The following is a 20221-nucleotide window of genomic DNA, read 5'->3' as shown; positions in this document are numbered from 1 at the left end:
TAGGGGAGTTCTATTGTTAATTTTCTGAGGAACGTCCACACTGTTTCGCAGAGGAGCTGTACCAGTTTACATTCCCACCAACAGTGTAGGAGGGTGCCCGTTTCTCCACATCCTCGCCAGCATCTATAGTCTCCTGATTTGTTCATTTTCCCCACTCTGACCAGCATGAGGTGGTATCTCAGTGTGGTTTTGATTTGTATTTCCCTGATGAGGAGGGACGTTGAGCATCGTTTCATGTGTCTGTTGGCCATCTGGATGTCCTCTTTGGAGAAGTGTCTGTTCATGTCTTCTGCCCATTTCTTCACTGGATTGTTTGTTTTTCAGGTGTGGAGTTTGGTGAGTTCCTTATAGATTTTGGATACTAGCCCTTTATCTGATATGTCATTTGCAACTATATTTTCCCATTCCGTCAGTTGCCTATTAGTTTTATGGATTGTTTCCTTTGCCGTGCAGAAGCTTTTCATCTTGATGAGGTCCAGATAGTTCGTTTTTGCTCTTGATTCCCTTGCCTTTGGGGCTGTGTCAAGTAAGAAATTACTGCGGTTGAGGTCAAGGAGGTTGTTTCCTGCTTTGTCCTCTAGGGTTTGGGTGGTTTCCTGTCTCACGTTCAGGTCCTTTATCCATTTTGAGTTTATTTTTGTGCATGGTGTGAGAAAATGATCTACTTTCATTCTTCTGCATGTTGCTGTCCAGTTCTCCCACCACCATCTGTTTTTCCATTGGATACTCTTTGCTGCTTTGTCAAAGATTGGTTGGCTGTACATTTTTGGGTCCAATTCTGAGATCTCTATTCTATTCCATTAGTCTATGTGTCTGTTTTGGTGTCAATACCATACTGTCTTGATGATTACAGCTTTGTAGTAGAGGCCAAAGTCTGGGATGGTGATGCCGAGAGAGAATTCTAAGCTGACTCCATGCTTAGTGTGGAGCACAGTGTGGCTCTCGATCCCATGACCCTGGGATCATGACCTGAGCCAAGATCAAGAGTCGGACATTCAACCATCTGGGCCACCCAGGCACCCCTAAAAGTGGATTTTTAAAAAGACTTGTGAAGGCTATGAGTTTGCTTGTAACGAAGCCAGGTTAATTACTTTCATATGTCTCAGGCCTACCTGACCCAGGGCCTCAACTTGGCCAAAACCACTCCACCCCCAACACTGGCTACCTCTCTCAAAAGGCTCTGTTTAAATCAAGACACATCTCTTCCTGTTATTTCAAAGCACATGTTCTTTTGCCAGAGGCTTAGTAATCTCATGCTGTCTTAGAAAATCCACTATGTTAGATTTGCTTTGAGCCAGTGTGTTAGCTTCATAGGGTTTGATTTTTAAATGCTAAATACTTAAAAATACACGTTGTACGTCTTCTGTTTGAGATGAGGCTTTTAAGGAGTAATAGACACCACAATAAAAGCCAGTGTGGTTTCTCTCATCAATAAAAGAGGAACTTGTGTGGAGTGCCGCTTTTTCATCAGGAGCACTTGCGTAGAGCATCGCTTAGCAACACGCAAATCGGCTTTGACATCTGATTCATCTTTAATATTCAGGTTCAAATCAAGTCTTCCCAGTGATGGGACAGATTGAGTCTTTCAAACAGAGCAAGTGAAAGGTGTCACTTTGTAATTTCCATCTTTAGGTTGGCAGCAGCCTCTGAGTTTTCATTTGATAACATTTTGGAACTGGAATTTTTTCAGTGTAGCCTCTTCGGTCCTCCAACTTCTCAGGTTCCATTTCTACTTCATGGTTTTCATCCCCAAAGACTTTGTAACATTGGGATCAACTCTGAGATCAAATCTGAACTCCTGGGGCACCTGGGTGGCTGTCAGTTAAGCAACCAATTCTTGATTTGGGCTCAGGTCATGATCTCACGGTCATGGAGTCGAGCCTCATGTTGAGCTCCACACTGATCGTGTGGCCTACTTGGAATTTTCCCTCTCTTTCTCTGTGTCCCTCCCCCGCTCGTGCTCTGTTTCTCTTGTGCACATCGTTTTAAAAAAGTGAGTCGGTGGGTGCCTGGGTGGCTCAGTCATTTAAGCATCTAACTTCGGCTCAGGTCGTGACCTCATGTTAGTGAGTCGAGCCCCGCATCTGTGCTGTCAGTGCAGAGCCTGCAGACAGATCCTCTGTCTCCCTGTCTCTCTGCCCGTCTCCTGCTCGCTCTCTCAAAAACGAATAAACATTAAAAAAAAAAAGTCAAACAGTGTAAGACATGCAATAAAAACTGAAAGTTTCCTTTCCTTCTTGGGAGTAACCAGTCAGTATTTTGCTACATATTCTTCTAGATAACTGAAGTTTGGGTTACATTATAACTTTTTTAAATATAAAAAATGGGATCACACTTTCCACACTCTGTCACTTATATTTTTCATTTACTAATGCTTTGTTTCATAGCTGCTCTTCTCGGTCACCATATGTAGGTCCATCCCAGGCTTTCTACTGGCTGTGTAATATTTCACAGAATGGGTTTACTGTGATTTAACAAGCCAGTTGTCCATCAGGTATCTCCAGTTTTCATTTTTTTGACAAATAATGCTGCAGTAATCCTTTTCTAATCTTGTATACAAGGATGTATCGCTATAGGGTGACACCTGGATGTGTATATGCTTGGTTGGATGTATTGCACAGGTAAATTTTGCTGTAATTTAAAAGTTAATCTTTTCTTCAATACTTAACAGTATTTAACCATAAACAAAAGTTCTGATTTGAGAGTCAACTCTTTTAAAAAGGAAAGGTGGATTCCTTTCTTGCGGGCACAATGGGATCGCACAGTTCAGGGAAGACTTTTTATCATTGTTTTTCTCTTCATGTTTTTAACCTGAATTTTATGTGGAATCTTTGAGAGAAAGTATTCCTTGGTCTTTCTGTTGCCTCAAAAAATAAATCTGTGTTCTTACTGGTAGCTCTCCTTGATAATGCTGTTATTTCACTGGATGTTAATATCCTTATGATGAACCATAATTTTAGCTTAATTCTATTCTGTACAGTATGACAGAAGAGAATGAACAGTGTCCAATAGGGTATCTTATCTTAAAGAAATGCATGAAGTTGACTCTAACAATATAAATTTAAAACCCAGAGTATCATTGTATTTACATATTTTAAGTTCTTTTCTTGTAATCTTGAAAGCGGTCATAATTGTGCCTTACTGAATAAAAGAAAACTTATAGATGAAGCATATTTTCTTTTCCTTTTTTATTAGTGCTTATTTATTTTTGAGAGGGTGAGAGCGCATGAGTGGGGTCATGAGAGAGAGTCATGAGGTCATTAGATCATGAGGTCAGAGAAAGAGAATCTCAAGCAGGCTCTGCACTGACAGTGTAGAACTCAACATGGGGCCCGAGCCCATGAACTGTGAGATCGTGACTTGAGCTGAAACCAAAAGTTGAATGCTTAACTGACTGAGCCACCCAGGCACCGCGACATTTTCTTTCTCTTAAAGGATAATGTAATTGAGGCTACATACCTTACTTTTAGTTGGAAAGAGTGGGCTTCTGAAGTTATATGTCCAGGACCTTTTATGGGATCACACACAATTAGGTATTTAGTACTCTTTTAGATAATATCTCTGTTTAACTCAAGTTTTTTCATGTACATCTTTGAGTTCACTTCACTCCAGCTGTTTTTATAGACATATCATATTGCTATTTGAGAAATACCTTATAGATATCAGATTCATATTTAAACGGCAAGTGGGCTGACAGTCTTTATTGCTGTGGAATTTATTATAAACATCTGAGAACCTTAATGGTCAACTTATATGTAGTTATATTAGAGACCTATATTGGAAGATAGGTATTTGTGTTTCATATAGAACTTTAATATTATTTATTCTTTCAGAAAATGACTTTTTAAAAAAATTCTAAGATTTCATAATCTTTCTAGTCTGACTTGTAAAGGCATATCTACTAACCTTTTTATTTAGAAGATATACTTTCAAGGAGATGAAAGTAATTTGTTTTACAGCTTATTGTGTTTTCTCTCTTTTTTTACAGAAAACAAGCATCGTTATGGGTCCAAGGAGACATTTTCCGATCCAAACTGAAAAACAGACCATCCAGTGAAGGAAGTATTAATAAAATTCTTTCTAGCTTGGATGATATGTCTATTGGTGGAAACTTAACTAAAATACAAAACGTGGAAAGATTTGGAGAGGTGAGTTTTCCTTAAGAAGATTTTCATGTCTCCTTAAGACTAATGTTCTGCATTTTTGTTTCCTAGTCAGACACATATAACATAGGAATATCTCTTTTCTGAGATGCTGATAGTGCCAATATTTTTAGGTGTAGAGTCATCTTCCTGTAAAACAAGACTCAGAGCAAAGAAAGCAATTATCCTTAAAAGTAAAAAAGCCATAATTTAAGGAGCACAGTTGTAAAGGAGGCTACGCTGGTTTGGAGAATATTTACAAAAAGGAAGTAGAAAAGCAAACTTTCTGTTTGAAGATGGAAATGGATATAAAGAGGAAAAATTAATGTGACAATTGAAAAAAAATAGTATATACCACAAGCGGTTTTGTGAAAGGCTCAAATGCATATTGGTTTCTAAAGTCCAGAGTTGAAAACATTATTAGGGGCATTTTTTTTTTTAAATTGAGGCACTATTATAAACAAACCACCTTAAGCAGTTGACATCTATGGTCTCATTTAATCTTTACAACTACCTGGTGAATTAGGCAGTATTATCTCCATTTAAAAAATGTTTTTAAAATTTATTTGAGAGTGAGAGAGAGAGAGAGAATGAGTGTGGGAGGCGGGGGTAGGAGCAGAGGGAAAGAGAGAGAGAATCCCAAGCAGACTCCATGTGGAGCGGGATATGGGTCTCGATCCCACAATCCCAGGATCATGACCTGCGCCAAAATCGAGAGTTGGACACTTAACTGATTGAGCCACCCAGGCAATTTTTTAGTAAGGAAACTGAATGTCAGGGAAGTTCTAACCTCTGTGATTCCATTCCACATCTATCTGATTCTGAATCTGTTTTTTCTGTTATACCCTGATACCTAAAAATGGAAGTGACTTACAACAAGTAGGATCTTGGGTGGTTTTGGAGCTAGAAGCAACATTGAAGCCATTCGTTCCACTTCCCCTCTTGTGCGGATCAGACACCAGAGTCCCACCAAACCTGTTCCTTGCTGAAGGTTATGGCATTAATGATAAGACCACCTTGAGACTAGGAGTCTGCCTTCTGGTTCAGCTCTTTCTACCACAATATGCCTGAAGTAAGCTAAGCACTTGGTTTGCGTTTATATTTTTATGTCCCTAAAGGAGCAAAAAAAGCCGTTAAAGACATTTAAGCCACAAGTGTGGATTTACATTCTATTAAGTGGTGGCCCGTTTGACCTGGACAAGGGCCTTGAACAAAAGTCCGTGGTTCCGGCTTGGCTCCCAGGGAACCCAGAATGGAAGGAACACATCATAACTCTCTGAGGTCAACAAGTGATGTGCCAAACAGGTCTCTTTTCCCAAGAGAGATAAGCAGAGCGCTTAGCTATAGGGAGCATGGGCTTTCTCCAAGGACGCAGGATGGGGGCTGCAGGAAGGACCAATTCTTCAACCCCATGGTCTCCACTGCAGGACAGCCACTGATGAGGGGGCCAAGTTTACTGGTGTGAGTCATCTGTCCTGACAAAACGTAAATCTTAGCCAAGGTCATGTTGATGTTCACAGCTTTTGTTGACTTTTTCTTGTCTCTGCGTTGTAGTCTGGCCTATTCAAAGCAAACAAAAAGGACCTGAACTGACATTTCAGTGTGATAATATAGCTAAGCAAGAATCCTTTTCTTGCTCTGGTCAGCATTTCCTTCTTAGGGTTTGTTCAAGTAAACAGGGCTTTGAGTTATGACCTCTGAAAAGAGGCACATACAGTGTAACCATGTATCTGAGAAACATATATATCTTATGGGAATATAATGTTTCCTATATCATAATCTACATTAAACTAACATCTGGTAGGTAGAATATTTGGTTCTCGTACTTTTTTAGATCCCTTTTAGTCAAATTTAAGAATAATGAGCATTTATTTATCCTTAGAGGGATGAAAAGTGAAATATGATTGAAATTTAAAATAAGTCAATTTTAACTATGAGCATGTATTCAGGTATTGGGCAGTTTGTCTTCCTCTTCCTTATTTCCAGCACCCCCAATTTTTTACTTTAGCTCTAGCCATTCAGAAGTGTTATTATTTTTGAAATAAGAGCGCAGGAATGAAAGCATTCAGAAATACCACCAAATAATGGTGCATCTAAGATCTCAGACAGTGACATATATGCAGGTTTTGGACCACTTTATAGTTAGATGATGCCTTGTGTAAATATTAAGCCCTCTCCTCGCTGTGCTTACCTGGTGCCGGCTCCAAAACATTACACGAATACGGGGAGTTAGTTTCCTCAAAAGCAGATGTAAGACAGTTAATGGTATCTTTGTCATTCCCATGAATTCCAAGTGGGAAAATAAGTTGAGAATGTTACAAGGATTTTAACGTGTTTCAATTCTCCTTACCTATGTTCAGGATAGATTCTGGATTTAGATAAATTCTGGATTTATGTGGTTTGTACATGAAAGAAGTGCAAAAAGGCAGTATTCTTCTAGAGATTGCTTTTTTTCATTTAAAACAATTCTTTTAATGTTTTATTTATTCTTGAGAGAGAGAGAGAGAGAGAAAGAGCATGAGGGGGGAGAGGGGGCGAGGCAGAGAGAGAGGGGGACATAGAATTGGAAGCAGTCTCCAGGCTCTGAGCTGTCTGCTCAGAGCCCGATGTGGGGCTCGAACTCAGAAGCTGTGAAATCATGACCCGAGCTGGACGCTTTACCGACTGAGTCACACAGGCGCCCCTGTTTTTTTTCTTTTCCTTTTTAAAAGCAACATTAGATTGAAAATAGAGATACTAAATTATATATATATATATTTTATGTTTGTTTACTTTTGAGAGAGAGAGACAGAGCATGGGCAAGGGAGGGGCAGAGGGAGAGGGAGACACAGAATCTAAGGCAAGCTCCAGGCTCCACACGGAGCCTGACATAGGGTCCAGCCATGGACCTTGGGATCATGACCTGAGTCAAAGTCGGATGCTTTACTGACTGAGCCACCCAGGTGCCCCAAAATTCATATTTTTAAAAATTTCCTGTGGTTGGTTATTAGGAAGTTCTGTAATGACCTGATTGGGGAGGTTTGAATATATAGTTTTTCAGTGCTTGGGAGATGGATGATTCGGCATAAGGATCAACCAGGGTGATTAAGTCCGTGGTCATGGACTAGGCTGCAGCTCTGATGAGTTTTCTTCACCACTAGTTATGAGAAATCTTTTAAAAATAGAGGCCTTACCTTGACCGAACATGGTCTTCAGTGCTGGGCTAGGCACTGTGAAGTACACAGGGCCTATGCTGGGGGTCTGGGTTAGGCTCCCTGCCTGCTGCTTCTGCCTTGAACTGTGCTTTTGCCTCATGATCTTTCCCATCTCCTTCCTGCCCCGTAATGTGCACTGTGGGGGTGGAGGCTCTGTCTGCCCTCATGAGGCCTATTCCTGGTCCACAGAGCCTTCGTAAATATTGCCGAATGAATGAAGAAGGCTTACAGTGTCACAGAAAACAAACAAGAACACAGACATGAAATTGGTAATAATCGAAGCCATCTGAGAGTAGTATGTGCTCAAGTACAAAATGGTACCAGCCTCAGTGCTCATTCAGACATGCAAGGGCCTAAGGGTCCATTATGTACTGGGCTTTAAGAAGATGGAATTTAAAACGCTTTAACGGGAAGATACCTAAGGACTTAAGCGAGGAGCTTAGAATGTTACAACACCCTAAATAGCACCTACTATGTGCCAGACACTGTTCTAACCCACTTTACATGGGTTAATTTTTAATTCTTATAATAGCTATATGAAATAGGCACTGTTCCTTGGCCCTTTTTAACAGATGACGCAACTGAGGTGAAGAATGTTAAACTGTCTGCCCAACATCACAAAGAATGTAGTGGACCTCTTATTATTATTTTTTCTAATGTTTGTTTATTTTTGAGAGAGAGTGTGAGCAAGGGAGGGGCAGAGAGAGAGGGAGACAGAGGATCTGAAACAGGCTCTGTGCTGACAGCAGAGAGCCTGATGCGGGGCTCAAACTCAACAAACCCCAATATCGTGACCTGAGCGGAAACCAAGAGTCAGACGCTTAACTGACTGAGCCACCCAAGTGCCCCTGTGGAGCTGTTATTTATTTATTTATTTCTATTAAAATTTTAAAAAAATGTTTATTTAGTTTTGAGAGAGAGAGAGAGCATGAGCAGGGGAGGGGCAGAGAGGGAGGGAGACACAGAATCTGAAGCAGGCTCCAGGCTCCTTCCTGTCAGCACAGAGCCTGACGTGGGGCTTGAACTCACAAAGAGAACTCCCTGGGGAGCTGTTATTTAAACAAAAGTTCCTGGCCTCAGGGTCTGTACTCAGCCATGCACCTTGAGCCTTTCTCCCTATCATGCTGCCTCCCCATGAGGTCCTATGTGTGGCTTAAGTATATTGCATCAGTAATTTTTTAATAAAAATTTTTTTTCTGTTTATTTTTTGAGAGTGAGAGAGAAAGAGAGAGTGGGGCAGGGGCAGAAAGAAAGAATCCTAAGCAGGCTCCATGATGTCAGCACAGAGCCTGACATGGGGCTTGAACTCATGAACTATGAGATCATGACCTGAGCTTAAATCCAGGGTTAGACACTTAACCGACTGAGCCACCCAGGTGCTGCTGTATCAGTAACTTTGAACATAACCTTAGGCAGGCTGTCCTAAAACATTTCTCCTGGAATTGTGATTGTTGTTAAGTTTTCCTTCTCCAGGGTGATAATCTAATATTAACACACCAATCAATCAGATGTTCTTGACTTAGAGATATTAATTGTATACAGGTGCTGCTAATGTACAGACAAGTTCACATAAATTGATAATTAGGTAAATAAGAATGTAGTGTTTTATTTAATTAATTTATTTTTAAAGATTTGATTTTTAAGCAATCACTACACCCAGTGTGGGGCTGGAACCCACAACCCAAAATCAAGAGTTGCACATTCCACCAACTGAGCCAGCAAGGCCCCCTGAGAATGTAGTGTTTTAATGACATCATCAAGATACTGTGATTTATAAAGTCCTTTGCTCTCTTACATCAAATGCTCATGTTCAGGGTGCATCTTAGAAAAAAACTCCATCAAGTCAAAAATTAAATTTCTAAGACCCTACTTTCAAGCACTGTTCTGTCCACTCTTTTTTTTTTTTAACTTTTTAATGTTTATTTTTGAGAGATAGAGAGACAGAATGTGAGCAGGGGAGGATTAGAGAGAGAGAGAGACACAATTTGAAGCAGGCTTCAGACTCTTGAGCTAGCTGTCAGCAGAGAGCCTGACGCAGGGCTTTGAACCCATGAACTGCGAGATCATGACCTGAGCTGAAGTTGGCCACTTAACTGACTGAGCCACCCAGGTGCCCCTGTCCACTCTTATTTTTAATGTTTATTTATTTTAGAGAGAGGGAGAAAAAAAAGGGGGTACACACAAGCGGGGAAGGGCAAGAGAGAGGGGAGCAGGATCTGAAGCAGGCTCTGTGCTGACAGCAAAGAGCCTGACGTAGGGCTCAAACTCACAAACTGATTTCTGAGCCGAAATTGGATGCTTTTTTTAAAACTAATTTTAAATGTTTATTTATTTTTGAAGAGACAGAGGCAGATGCGAATGGGGGAAGGGCAGAAAGAGAGGGAGTCACAGAGTCTGAAGCAGGCTCCAGGCTCTTAGCTGTCAGCACAGATCCCCATATGGGGCTTAAACTCACAAACTGCAAGATCATGACCTGAGCTGAAGTCAACACTTAACCGACTGAGCCGCCCAGGTGCCCTGTTCTTTCCACTCTTAGGACCACTAAGGCATCACTGTTCTGATCTGAATGCCACTGGGATCCAGCAGGGGCTATCGGACAGGATGGTGACAGTAGCCGGAAGCACGGTGTGGGGAGACTGCTCTGGCAGTGGGGAGGAAGGGATGCTGGGGTCTGTGTGCAGCCGGGCATGGGAGGCCAGGAAGTTGGTGATCGGGGTGGGGTTCCAGGTGGTAAAGGTCTCAACCAGTGACACTGAAGAAGGAGAGAAGACAGATTCGTGGGCTCTGATAAATCCAAACTTTCTATTGATCAGAAGCAACTTAATTTGACGATGCCATCTTTGTCTTTCTCCAGCTTTTACATCTCACAGGTTCAACATCTGAGAGCTGAAAGAATTTTGAAGATGACCCAGCCACCTTTCCTAGCCAAGTCACTTAGACCTGCTCAAAATCCATTATCATCTTCCTCTTCCAATCCTCTCACCTCTATTTTTACTCATTTCTATTTCAAACTCTCCTTTTATATCATTTTTCTATTCTAACTCTTCCGTCCTTTATTCCCTAGTGTGCTATCTTCTATCTAATAGATTTTTTTTCCTAATGGCACACACCAGTAGCATACTCTGTCACCATTTTATTAATGCATTGGTCAGTAATTACTTTATCCAACTGAAATCTCTGAATACATTTTATTTTGGTTTTCATCTTGTCTATATATAGAGAACAGCTGATGAAATAAAAGAAGTCTTTGTACTTTGCACTATTATTTGTTCTTTTGCTAGACCATTATCTGTAAATAAGTACATCTTTTAAAATAGTCTTTCTTGGGGCTCCTGGGTGGCTCAGTCAGTTAAGCGTCCGACTTCAGCTCAGGTCATGATCTTGTGGTTTGTGAGTTCGAGCCCGGTGTTGGGCTGTGTGCTGACAGCTCAGAGCCAGGAGCCTGGTTCGGATTCTGTGTCTCTGCCTCTCTCTCTGCTCCCCCTCCCCCCACCCCATTCACACTCTGTATCTGTCTCTCTCTGTCTCTCTCTCTCTCTCTCTCAAAACTAAATAAATATTTTAAAAAGTTTTCTCATACCCTAAAATCCAGTCTGTCACCTCTCACCAGACCACTGCAGGAGCCACTTAACTGGGTCCCCCTCCTCTCTGCCCAGGAGAATGAAACTTCTCCAGTTCATTCTCCTCATAGTAATCAACTAGGTGGATATGTATGCAACATATTCAAATTAGTTTTTTTTAATGTAAAGAACTCTTAAAAATCAATATGAAAATACCATGTACACAAATAGAACAAAATGGGAATTGCCATGGCTGGTAAGCATAAACAATGTTCTACTCTAGGAAATGAAGGAAACTCAAATTTAAATGACGAGGTGCTATGTATGCCTCTCAAGTTGAGTGAGATTAAAGAATGTATGCCATATTAGCAAGGATTTCGGAAATAAGAAGGCCTTAAAGATTGGAGTCTAAAATGGAGGGCAATTTGATAATATGTGTCAGAAGAGTTAAAAAATTTTTTTAAAGGTTTTATTTATTTCTGAGAGAAAGACAGCATGAGCAGGGGAGGGTCAGAGAGAGAGGGAGACACAGGATCTGAAGCAGGCTCCAGGCTCTGAGCTAGCTGTCAGCACAGAGCCCGACACGGGACTCGAACCCACGAACTGTGAGATCATGACCTGGGCTGAAGTCGGACGCTTAACCGACTGAGCCACCCAGGCACCCCTGTGTCAGAAGACTTTAAAATGTCTTTAGCAATTGCACTTCTGTGAATCTCTCTTAAGACAATAATAGGACAGTGTTAAAAAGTTTATGCATATGCATAAAGGAGGATATTTATTGGAGCTGTTCATAGTGATGAAAGGCAGGAAAAAAAAAACTGGCCTAGAGTAAAATAAATAAAATTTGGTGTATCTAGACGGCAGAATTTTATGTAGCCATAAAGAATAATCATATAAAGGTTGTTTGGTTTTTTGTTTTGTAAATGTACCCTGAAGTACTCCCAACAATGTATTTTTTAGGTGAAAAAGTAAGTTACAGAGCAGCATATATGTAACTCAACCTCTTTTTGTCAGAAGAAGTATGATGACGGATGGTATGAATAGCACAGGGGAAAAGTCTGGAAGATTATATGCCAGAGTGCTAATGTGTTTTGCATTTAATGGTAAATGTGTAGGTGGTTTTAATAATTTTTCACTCTTATCTGTATTTTATTATTATTTATGACAAACAAGTATCATAGGGCATTTATATGTATTATTTTCTTTTTCTTTGAGAAAGTATTTAGGGTATTTTAAACTCCTTAAAAGTAGGAGTTTAAGTAGAAAATATATTGAATATGGGTAGTTACCTGTTTGTTGCAGTTTTCATATTGTTTTCTACATTTCAAATGTATTATAATTTAAAAAAGATTTCACTTTTAAGATACATAATAAAGTGGGAGAGAAAACATGTGACATTAACTATAATGTAAAATATGGTTAATTTTTTTAACTGTGTATCTTTTCAAAGTAGTATTTACTTTTTCAAATAATATGTGACTACACTTTTAGAAATATCAAGAGTACTGAAGTCTGATAAAAAAAGATCAATTCCCCATCCCACCTTTCTGCACCCCTAGACCAGCTCCCATAAAGGGAAACCTCTAAGCAAATTACATCCGCACATTCACTACCGTACACTCTCAACATACATGTTTCCCTTCTAATGCTATTTTAAACAATTTATTGATTTTGGACACTTCTCAGCTCTCCCAGCCAGATGTTAACACCTGCTTCTCTATGCTTTTCCCAATCTGACCGTATCATAATATTTGGTTAAACCCAATAATATGTACATTATTACTGCATAAGGATTGTTCACTCTTGAGCCTGGTAGTCTACTCTCTTTTCTTTGTTGCCCCTCTCTTTGTTTTCCCCAGAGTGAATTACCTATGTTTTTAGTGTTATTTATTTATTTATTTATTTATTTTTATTGAAGTATAGTTGACACAGTGTTACATGAGTTCAGGTGTGAGTTAATTGCCTTTTATTTGCATGGTTTTCTGTGTACTTGGGAAGAGATAATGCTATTCCCCCTCTACCCCCGACCCTGGCCCCCACAAATTGTGCCAGGCAATTTAGAATATTTTCAGAATCTCAAACAGTCTCCAGGCTCTGAGCTATCAGCACAAAGCGCGACACAGGGCTCTAACTCATGACCCACGAGATCATGGCCTACACCAAAGTCAGACACTTTACTGACCGAGCTACCCAGGTGCCCCAAAAGCTTATATACTCCTTGACCCCACCTCGTATTCTAGAGAATAGAATGTGTGCTTGTCCTTCCTTCCCTCAGGTACAAGTAACTGGTAACAACACCCATGTTGATTGTGTTGTGTACCATCCAGCTAGCAAGCCTAGCTTCAGGCCTGCCTTATTCCTCTCCCTGGAGTCTTTCTAGGGCGGTAATGGATTCCTCCCCACTGGGAACAGAGATGAACAATGTAACAGATTCTGAGACTTCATATATGGGCAACTTTTGACTTTAAGAGAATCCTCTGACTTTAAGGTTTCAGGATCCTGTGACTGTTGAGCTGTTGTTCTTTGCCAGGATGACCCTGTGATCTTGGCCTGCTTCACCTGTACTCATTCTTTAAGACTCAGTTAAGGGATCGCCCCCTCTAGGAAGCTTTTCTCTTCATTTCTTCTTCTTTCCCACTGACCGTGTGCTTTGTATGTCTATTTTTCTTTTTAAAACTCAGAGCTGTAGTAGTAAGGTGTGGTCTTTTTATCCTGGATATGCCTACCGACCCCAGATGTATCCATGCAGCCCAACTTAGGTGACAGGGAGCAAAGAAGTATTTTGATTCAGGAATGGTTATCAGAAATGGCTAGGATGTGACTGAGGGAAGTATATTTTTGTATACCGTTCATCAAATAAGAGTTCTAGTTTTAAAGAGGGGAGGGAGTTTTTATGGCTGCAAGAAATCTTACCAAATTCAAGTTGTATGAATTATTCAGGGGAGGAAATGGGCAAAATAAAATCTCTACTGGTGCAATGTCAGTGTGCTGTGGCATATGTCAGAGAGAACATTGTATCTGGGGTTAAGAAATCTGATTTTAAAATCACAGCTGTCATGAAGAGCTTAGGGGAGCTTGGGCAATAAATATTCTTAACTTCTATGAGCACCTCCTTTAAAAAATTTTTTTAATTTTTATTTATTTTTGGGAGAGAGAGGGGGAGCAAAAGGGGGGGGGGGGGGAGCAGAGAGAGAGACACACACACAGAATCTGAAGCAAACTCCAGGCTCTGAGCTGTCAGCACGGAGCCGCACGCAGGGCTCAAACTTATGGACCATGAAATCATGACCTGAGCTGAAGTCAGACGCGGGCCACCCAGGTGCCCTGAGCACCTCCTTTTTTAAATCTTTATGGGCAATAGTGTCCTCCTGCTGTGAGTTGTGAGAATGGAATGTGAGCTGGCATCTGAAAAGACCTAGCGTGGTACTTCTATATTTTAACATATAAGACTTATTTCAGCAGGAAGCACACTTTCCCAATCTAGTAAGCCTTAACTCCTTCTGGAAAGGTCGTGAGTGCTTTTACTAATGTTAATTGATCTTAGCAAGTTATCTCACAGATATCCTAAATTGTTTTATCTTTAATTTTTGTAAAGAAATCGTAGAATTTGCCATGATGGATCCTAGTAATCTCTGGAAACATATTTGTTATGTGTCTATTGAGCCAGTCTGTGTCTGAGCTGTATTCCAAGCATGATTTGGTGTGTATGAGATTCTCTTTGGTTGTGGTCCGTTGTAACAAGGAGCTTCTTTTAAATTCTACCACATCCACACCTGTGCTTCTTTGATTTGGAATTTGACCAGTATATTTAATGATGAAGAGTTGAACATCTGTTAGTATATAATATAGACAATGCTGAATTCACTGTGCTTTAAAGGTATTTAAGATAATCTATATTAAGATCATCTATATGAAATATAGAGTCTATAGTCTATTAAGAAACCAATATAAAGCAAAATTATTCACAGTAACCTTTCTATGTGCATGCACTTTCTTTCTAGAATAATTTAGAAGAGGATGAAGACGTGGAAATGAAAAGCAGTATAACCCAGGGAGACAAACTACGTGCCTTAAAAAGTCAGAGGCAGCCACGCTCCTCACCATCTTGTGCATTTAGGTAGGTCCATTTTAAACTGTTAAATTTATCTTGTGCTTCCATTTGTGGATAGGTTGTTTAATCTTCTCTTTTGAATATCATTCTACAAGTGCCATGTTTACCTCTTGTTGTTTTTGGCTTAATACCATTCTATGTTGTTAACTATTTTATCACTATGGGGGTGCAGCTAAGTTTTAGAAGCTCTCTAAAAGCAGCTCCTGCAATCTCAGTTTCAGTCTCTGGAGTCCCACCTTTAAAAAAAAAATTTTTTTTTTAATGTATATTTTCAAGAGGGAGACAGAGACAGAGAGCAAGCAGGGGAAGGACAGAGAGAGAAGGAGACACAGAATCTGAATCAGGCTCCAGGCTCCGAGCTGTCAGCACAGAGCCTAACTCAGGGCTCAAACCCACGAACCGAGAGATTATGACCTGAGCTGAAGTCAGCCGCTATATCAACTGAGCCACCCAGGCATCCTCCCCTGACAGAGTTCCCACTTTAAACTGCTGTGCAGCTAGGTGTCTCTGGGACTGGGCTCTAAATTCCATTTGGAATTCTACTCTTTCTCCATGAGTGGGTATCTTATCTTGTGGTGGACACCTTCTTACAGGTGTGCTGAGGCTTTTGTTTTAAATCTAGAATGTGCAGAAAAGTACTGAATGGCAGGCTTGGGTATATCCTAACGCCTGAGCTTTATGTTCTCTATTTGAGAACTGAATAAGCAATCCTTACCTGTGTCTGTAAAGTTATAAGCACCCTGAGTTTGAAGTCTAAAATTACCAATCAGAATCAATTGATGGAACTTGACATGTGACCCCAACATTTGGACCCTGCTAATGGTGTAGATTAGTTAAAAGAGAAAGTCTTCAGGATCAATGTAGGTGCAAAAATCTATGAATATCTTCCAGATTTTTTACTGGGGTGACATGTTAACAAATGATTTTGATGGGAGGTGGCTACCTTTCTTTGCCTTTTAAGTGAGAGGCATGCACAGCAAGAGGGTGTTTTGCCAGCAGGATACATGTCAAACAGACTCACAGGGAATTTAGTTTTCATGTCTTATCTGGGAGGATTGTAACAAGTCAGATTAGGTCTGAGCACATCATTACCTATGCTCAGCATAGGTGCCCTGATCTGAGAAATGAAGGTATATATTGGTCGAGTCAAGATAATCATTTGCTATAGTAACATGAGGAGATGGGATAGCAAACTTGGTCTTGGTAATAACTGCCAACTACCATAGAAAATTGAAGAGACGTACCCATTCACTGAGCAGCTACTGCGGTCAGGAACCATGTTAGGTACTTAGTTTGGAGACGAGGATTAACTGAATTAACACAAAAGATATGCATCATTACCCACATTTGGGTTGGTTGCTTGGGTTTAGGAAGTTCAGTCCCTCCCCAGTGGGATGGATTTGGAATGGAGCTGATATTCAAATCCAGTACTGTTCAGTCTGTGCTCTGCTCACTATGAATATCACCTGAGTCAGTGGAAGGTTCTTCAAGATTACTAATCTCTTTTATTCACCATTTTCCCCTTGAAACTCTTAAGAAATGGCTTCATATTGCTTATAATTAATTTCTGCTTAAAATTATATTTGCTTCTTAAGAAATCACAAGGGGGAGAGAGGGAAAAATTGGCATATAACTTGGCACAAAAGTAGGGAGAGAATCTCCACTCCACAAAATTTAGAAGGCTATTCCAATACAATTTTTCCATTTTCTTTTTTAATTCTCAGAATTTTTTTTCATTTTTTGGAATTCATTTTCTTCTAACAACATCACGATATCATCAATCAAACATTTTTTACCCTAGGTGGGTGCAACACCACCTTCTGATTTAAAGCAATTTGCTGTAAATGAAATTCAATATGAAACAAAATGACAAAAATTAGTTTCCTGCTGGCTGTAGGATTTATTTTAGAAACCAAATGAGTACAGATATCCACTTGGGAGGGTTCTCCCTTTTATTTTTACTGGTTTGACTCCATATGATCTGCCTTTTGGGCTTTGCTTAAACGTGTGAACCTGGCGATGCGTGAGCATTTGTCTTTGATTTCCGTAGGTTGGATGATACGAAAGGGCACCCGAGAGCAGTGCCCCAGCCTTTCAGGTACTGTTAATGAGGTGAATTTCTAGTAGCTTGTAAATAAATGCTACCCTTTAGATACATTTCCCAACCCTTAACCTGGTGAAAACCAATTAGACACAGCTTTTCCCTTTTAAGTTCCTTCCTTTCTGTTCCAGATAGTTATAATCCACCTTATTTTTAATGCTCACCGTGAAGAGGACTTTTGTTTGCCCGAGGTGGGCACAGGGCCGTGAGGCTGTGGCTGTGATGTTAACGTAGTCCATGCTTCCAGCATGTTGCAGGGTCTCTAAGAATCACCCTTGCTCTGCAACATGCCTTTCAATCCAGTGACAGATTTTGCCCTTGAGTTTTTAATATTTCTGTTAGTTCTCTTTCCCCCTAGTTTTTACATATGTTTGTTCTCCTTTATTTTCTGGTTTTATTTCCTTCTCTGTCCTCCATTTGAAGAGGAAACATTAGTCCTTTTCTCTGAAAATGTCCTCTAAACTGTCCCAGGGTGGTCCCTGGATACCAGTGGTACCGGGGTGCAGTGTAGGGCTTGATGGGGGCCGTAGACACGTTTGCCAAAACTGTTTGAGATAGAGGTAAAAATCCGACACCCCCCCCACCTCTGGTTCTCTTTCAGCCCTTGGTTTTAGGGTTGTTTCGTGCAGGCAGTTCTGAGCAGGCTCAAACTTCTCCAGAAGCTTGATCTGTTTCCTTGTACCACTTTTCCCATTCTTGTTTTAGAGGCAAGCCATGTGCTTAAGCTGTTGTTTGAGGGGCGGAGGATGAAGGCGAGAGTCTACAAGTAAATAAACTTTTTTAGAGCAGATATGTTAGGTCCAGGTACATTAAATGGTTTGTTCAGGATAAAACAGGTTTGCTATTAAAAACCATGAGTGGGCCCTAGCTGTCTAGGTTTGAGTCAATTTCCCTCTCTGTCCACTCAGCAGACATTTACTGAACATCCTGAGTCTGGCACTGTACTAGCCACTGGCATTTGAAGTGAGAGACGGTCCTTTGCCCCCAGTAGAGCGTATAGCAAGGGAAATAGACAAATATCAGACAATGGAATATGGTATAAGGGCTATGATTTACAGTGAGAATATGCTTACTCTGCCTGGGAATTCAGTGAAGGCTTGCCTTATAGGGTTCCAACTAATTGGGCCATCAAAGGGTAACCAATGGGAATGAGGCAGACGGAGGTGGAAGAGAGGAAGTAGAGAGGAGGTAAGGAGAGGAGAAGGTGCCCCGGCAGGAAAATTAGCATATGCAAGCTGAATGAAGGTATGAATACAGTCCATTCAGGGAACTCCAAGCATTGTGTATAGCCAGAATAGAGCTGTCTAATGAGAAAGCATAGATAGAAAAGGCCTGCTTGCAAAGGCTAATGCCAGATTTTGGAGGCTTTTATCAGTAAAGCCAAGGAGCTCAGGCTTTCTGGGCACCGAAGAAAAAGTAAATGGTTTGAACAGTGAGTGGCATAAGTAAATATTTTAGATTCTACCAGAGGCTATTCAGAATTTGAATTTTAACGAATAAGATTAAAAGATGTTACTAGTAGTCAACAGTAAGGAATAGTGGTGGCCTCAACTAGGGCAATTGCAGAGTGGAAAGAAGATGACAGATTTAATATACAAAGAAATTTTAAAAACATATACATATACAAATATGTATATATATGTATGCATATGTATATACACACACATATATAGACATACACATACATATGTAACCTAAGTACATGAGAGGAATGAATGCCTCCATCAAAGAAGGGAAGTGAGCAAGCATGGCAAGATCGTGGTTAAAGACAGGACTTTGGATCCTGGATTTGAATCCCAGCTCTGTCACTTGCTCACTGACTTTGGAGGACTTTTCCTTTGTGCCTCGGTTTCCTCACTTGCAAGGTGGGGATTGCAGTCTCAGCTACCTCATAGGGTTGTTGTGAAGATGGCCTAATGTCTATCAGGTTCTCAGAAGAGCGTGTGGCTCGGAGCACGTGCTCTGTCAGTGTTGACTGCTGCGCTCACTGTTACCATGACCTGCCGGGATCTCTTTAATGTTGAGTTTATCTTGTCTTAGTTGATTGCTGAAGGTTAAGGTAACACAGCTTTCGTGTGACATTTTGCCCATTTTCTCCACAAAGATTGACTTCTTGCCCCCAAGGATCTGCGTCTACCTTGAAGACCACGAAAGTGGCTCTGTCCCCCTCAGCGACCGCCAAGAGGATAAACAGAAGTTCTTTGTCCTCAGGCGCCAGTGTAAGAAGGTAATTTCTCTTTCCCTCTTCTCAGATGCTGATGGGGGGCCAGGGGTAGTGGGGTAAAGGAAGTCTGTAGCAGACAAGGAGTTTGGCTGAAGTTTGTCCGAGGAGGGGATCAGGGAGAAGGGGTGAAATCACGGAAGGCTTCTGTTCATGTCTCCCATCCTGGGGGACGAGGCCGTGTGGAGGGAGTGGTGTGTGGCATCCCTCTGTGTAGTGAAGCTCCAGCTCGCCTACCGTGATCCAGAAATTGGAGTTCAGGGGCACACACTAGCGATGCGTGGTATCGTCATTTCTCCTTTGATGTGTATGAGCAGAACTAAAATGGCTAGGGACGTTTGAATGAATCTGTGTAAGTGAAATCTTACACTTCAGTCTACTTTTCACTCTCATGTAATAGCCCCTTTCAATTACTCCCTACTTCAGGACACATAGAGCCCCCAGATGTCCTGCCTCAAGATCTCTGGTCAGAGTGGATTGGCCAGCTCCTGGGGTCTCAGTGAACTGCTCAGACAGGACGTTCACGCGTGTAACGAAAGGCCACGTGTTGTAATGTCACCAAGAGCGATAAAGAAGCCACTCTGTCCCCATTTGCATTGGTCAGAACTGTCTGCATGCCATGCCCCTCTTGTCCTAATTGTGTATTTTAGAAACGTGAACTCTGCATGAGCACACATCATTGTCTGTGTCCTCCCCCTCCCCCACCTGTGTTTTCCACGCAGCTTTTCCATAAACTCCCGGCTAGCCAGTTCTCTAGGCAACTTGAACTCTGCAACGGAGGAGCCGGGGAGCAGAAAGGCCTCCTCGTCCTCCGAGGCGCCTCTCGCAGCCAGCCCGTTCACCAACCTCCTGAACGGCAGCTCCCAAACGCCCGCGCGAAATTACCCCGAGC

General features: G+C 41.1%; 1 protein-coding gene across 1 annotated transcript in view; it reads left to right on the top strand.

The window, feature by feature from the left end:
* Window positions 1-20221, top strand: part of CDC14A (cell division cycle 14A) — a 145061-nt gene that overhangs the window by 124466 nt on the left and 374 nt on the right. The window contains 5 exon segments of the mRNA XM_077746090.1: window positions 3989-4148; window positions 14898-15013; window positions 17058-17105; window positions 19213-19335; window positions 20052-20221. The exon segment at window positions 20052-20221 is cut by the window's right edge and continues 11 nt beyond it. Coding sequence (XP_077602216.1) covers window positions 3989-4148; window positions 14898-15013; window positions 17058-17105; window positions 19213-19335; window positions 20052-20221 — 617 coding nt within the window.

The sequence above is a fragment of the Crocuta crocuta genome, unplaced genomic scaffold (assembly GCF_008692635.1).
Source record: "Crocuta crocuta isolate KB4526 unplaced genomic scaffold, BGI_CrCroc_1.0 scaffold48, whole genome shotgun sequence".
NCBI classification, from domain to species: Eukaryota; Metazoa; Chordata; class Mammalia; order Carnivora; family Hyaenidae; genus Crocuta; species Crocuta crocuta.
The sequence above is the reverse complement of the archived record's forward strand: the minus strand, read 5'-3'. Positions and strand labels throughout refer to the sequence as shown.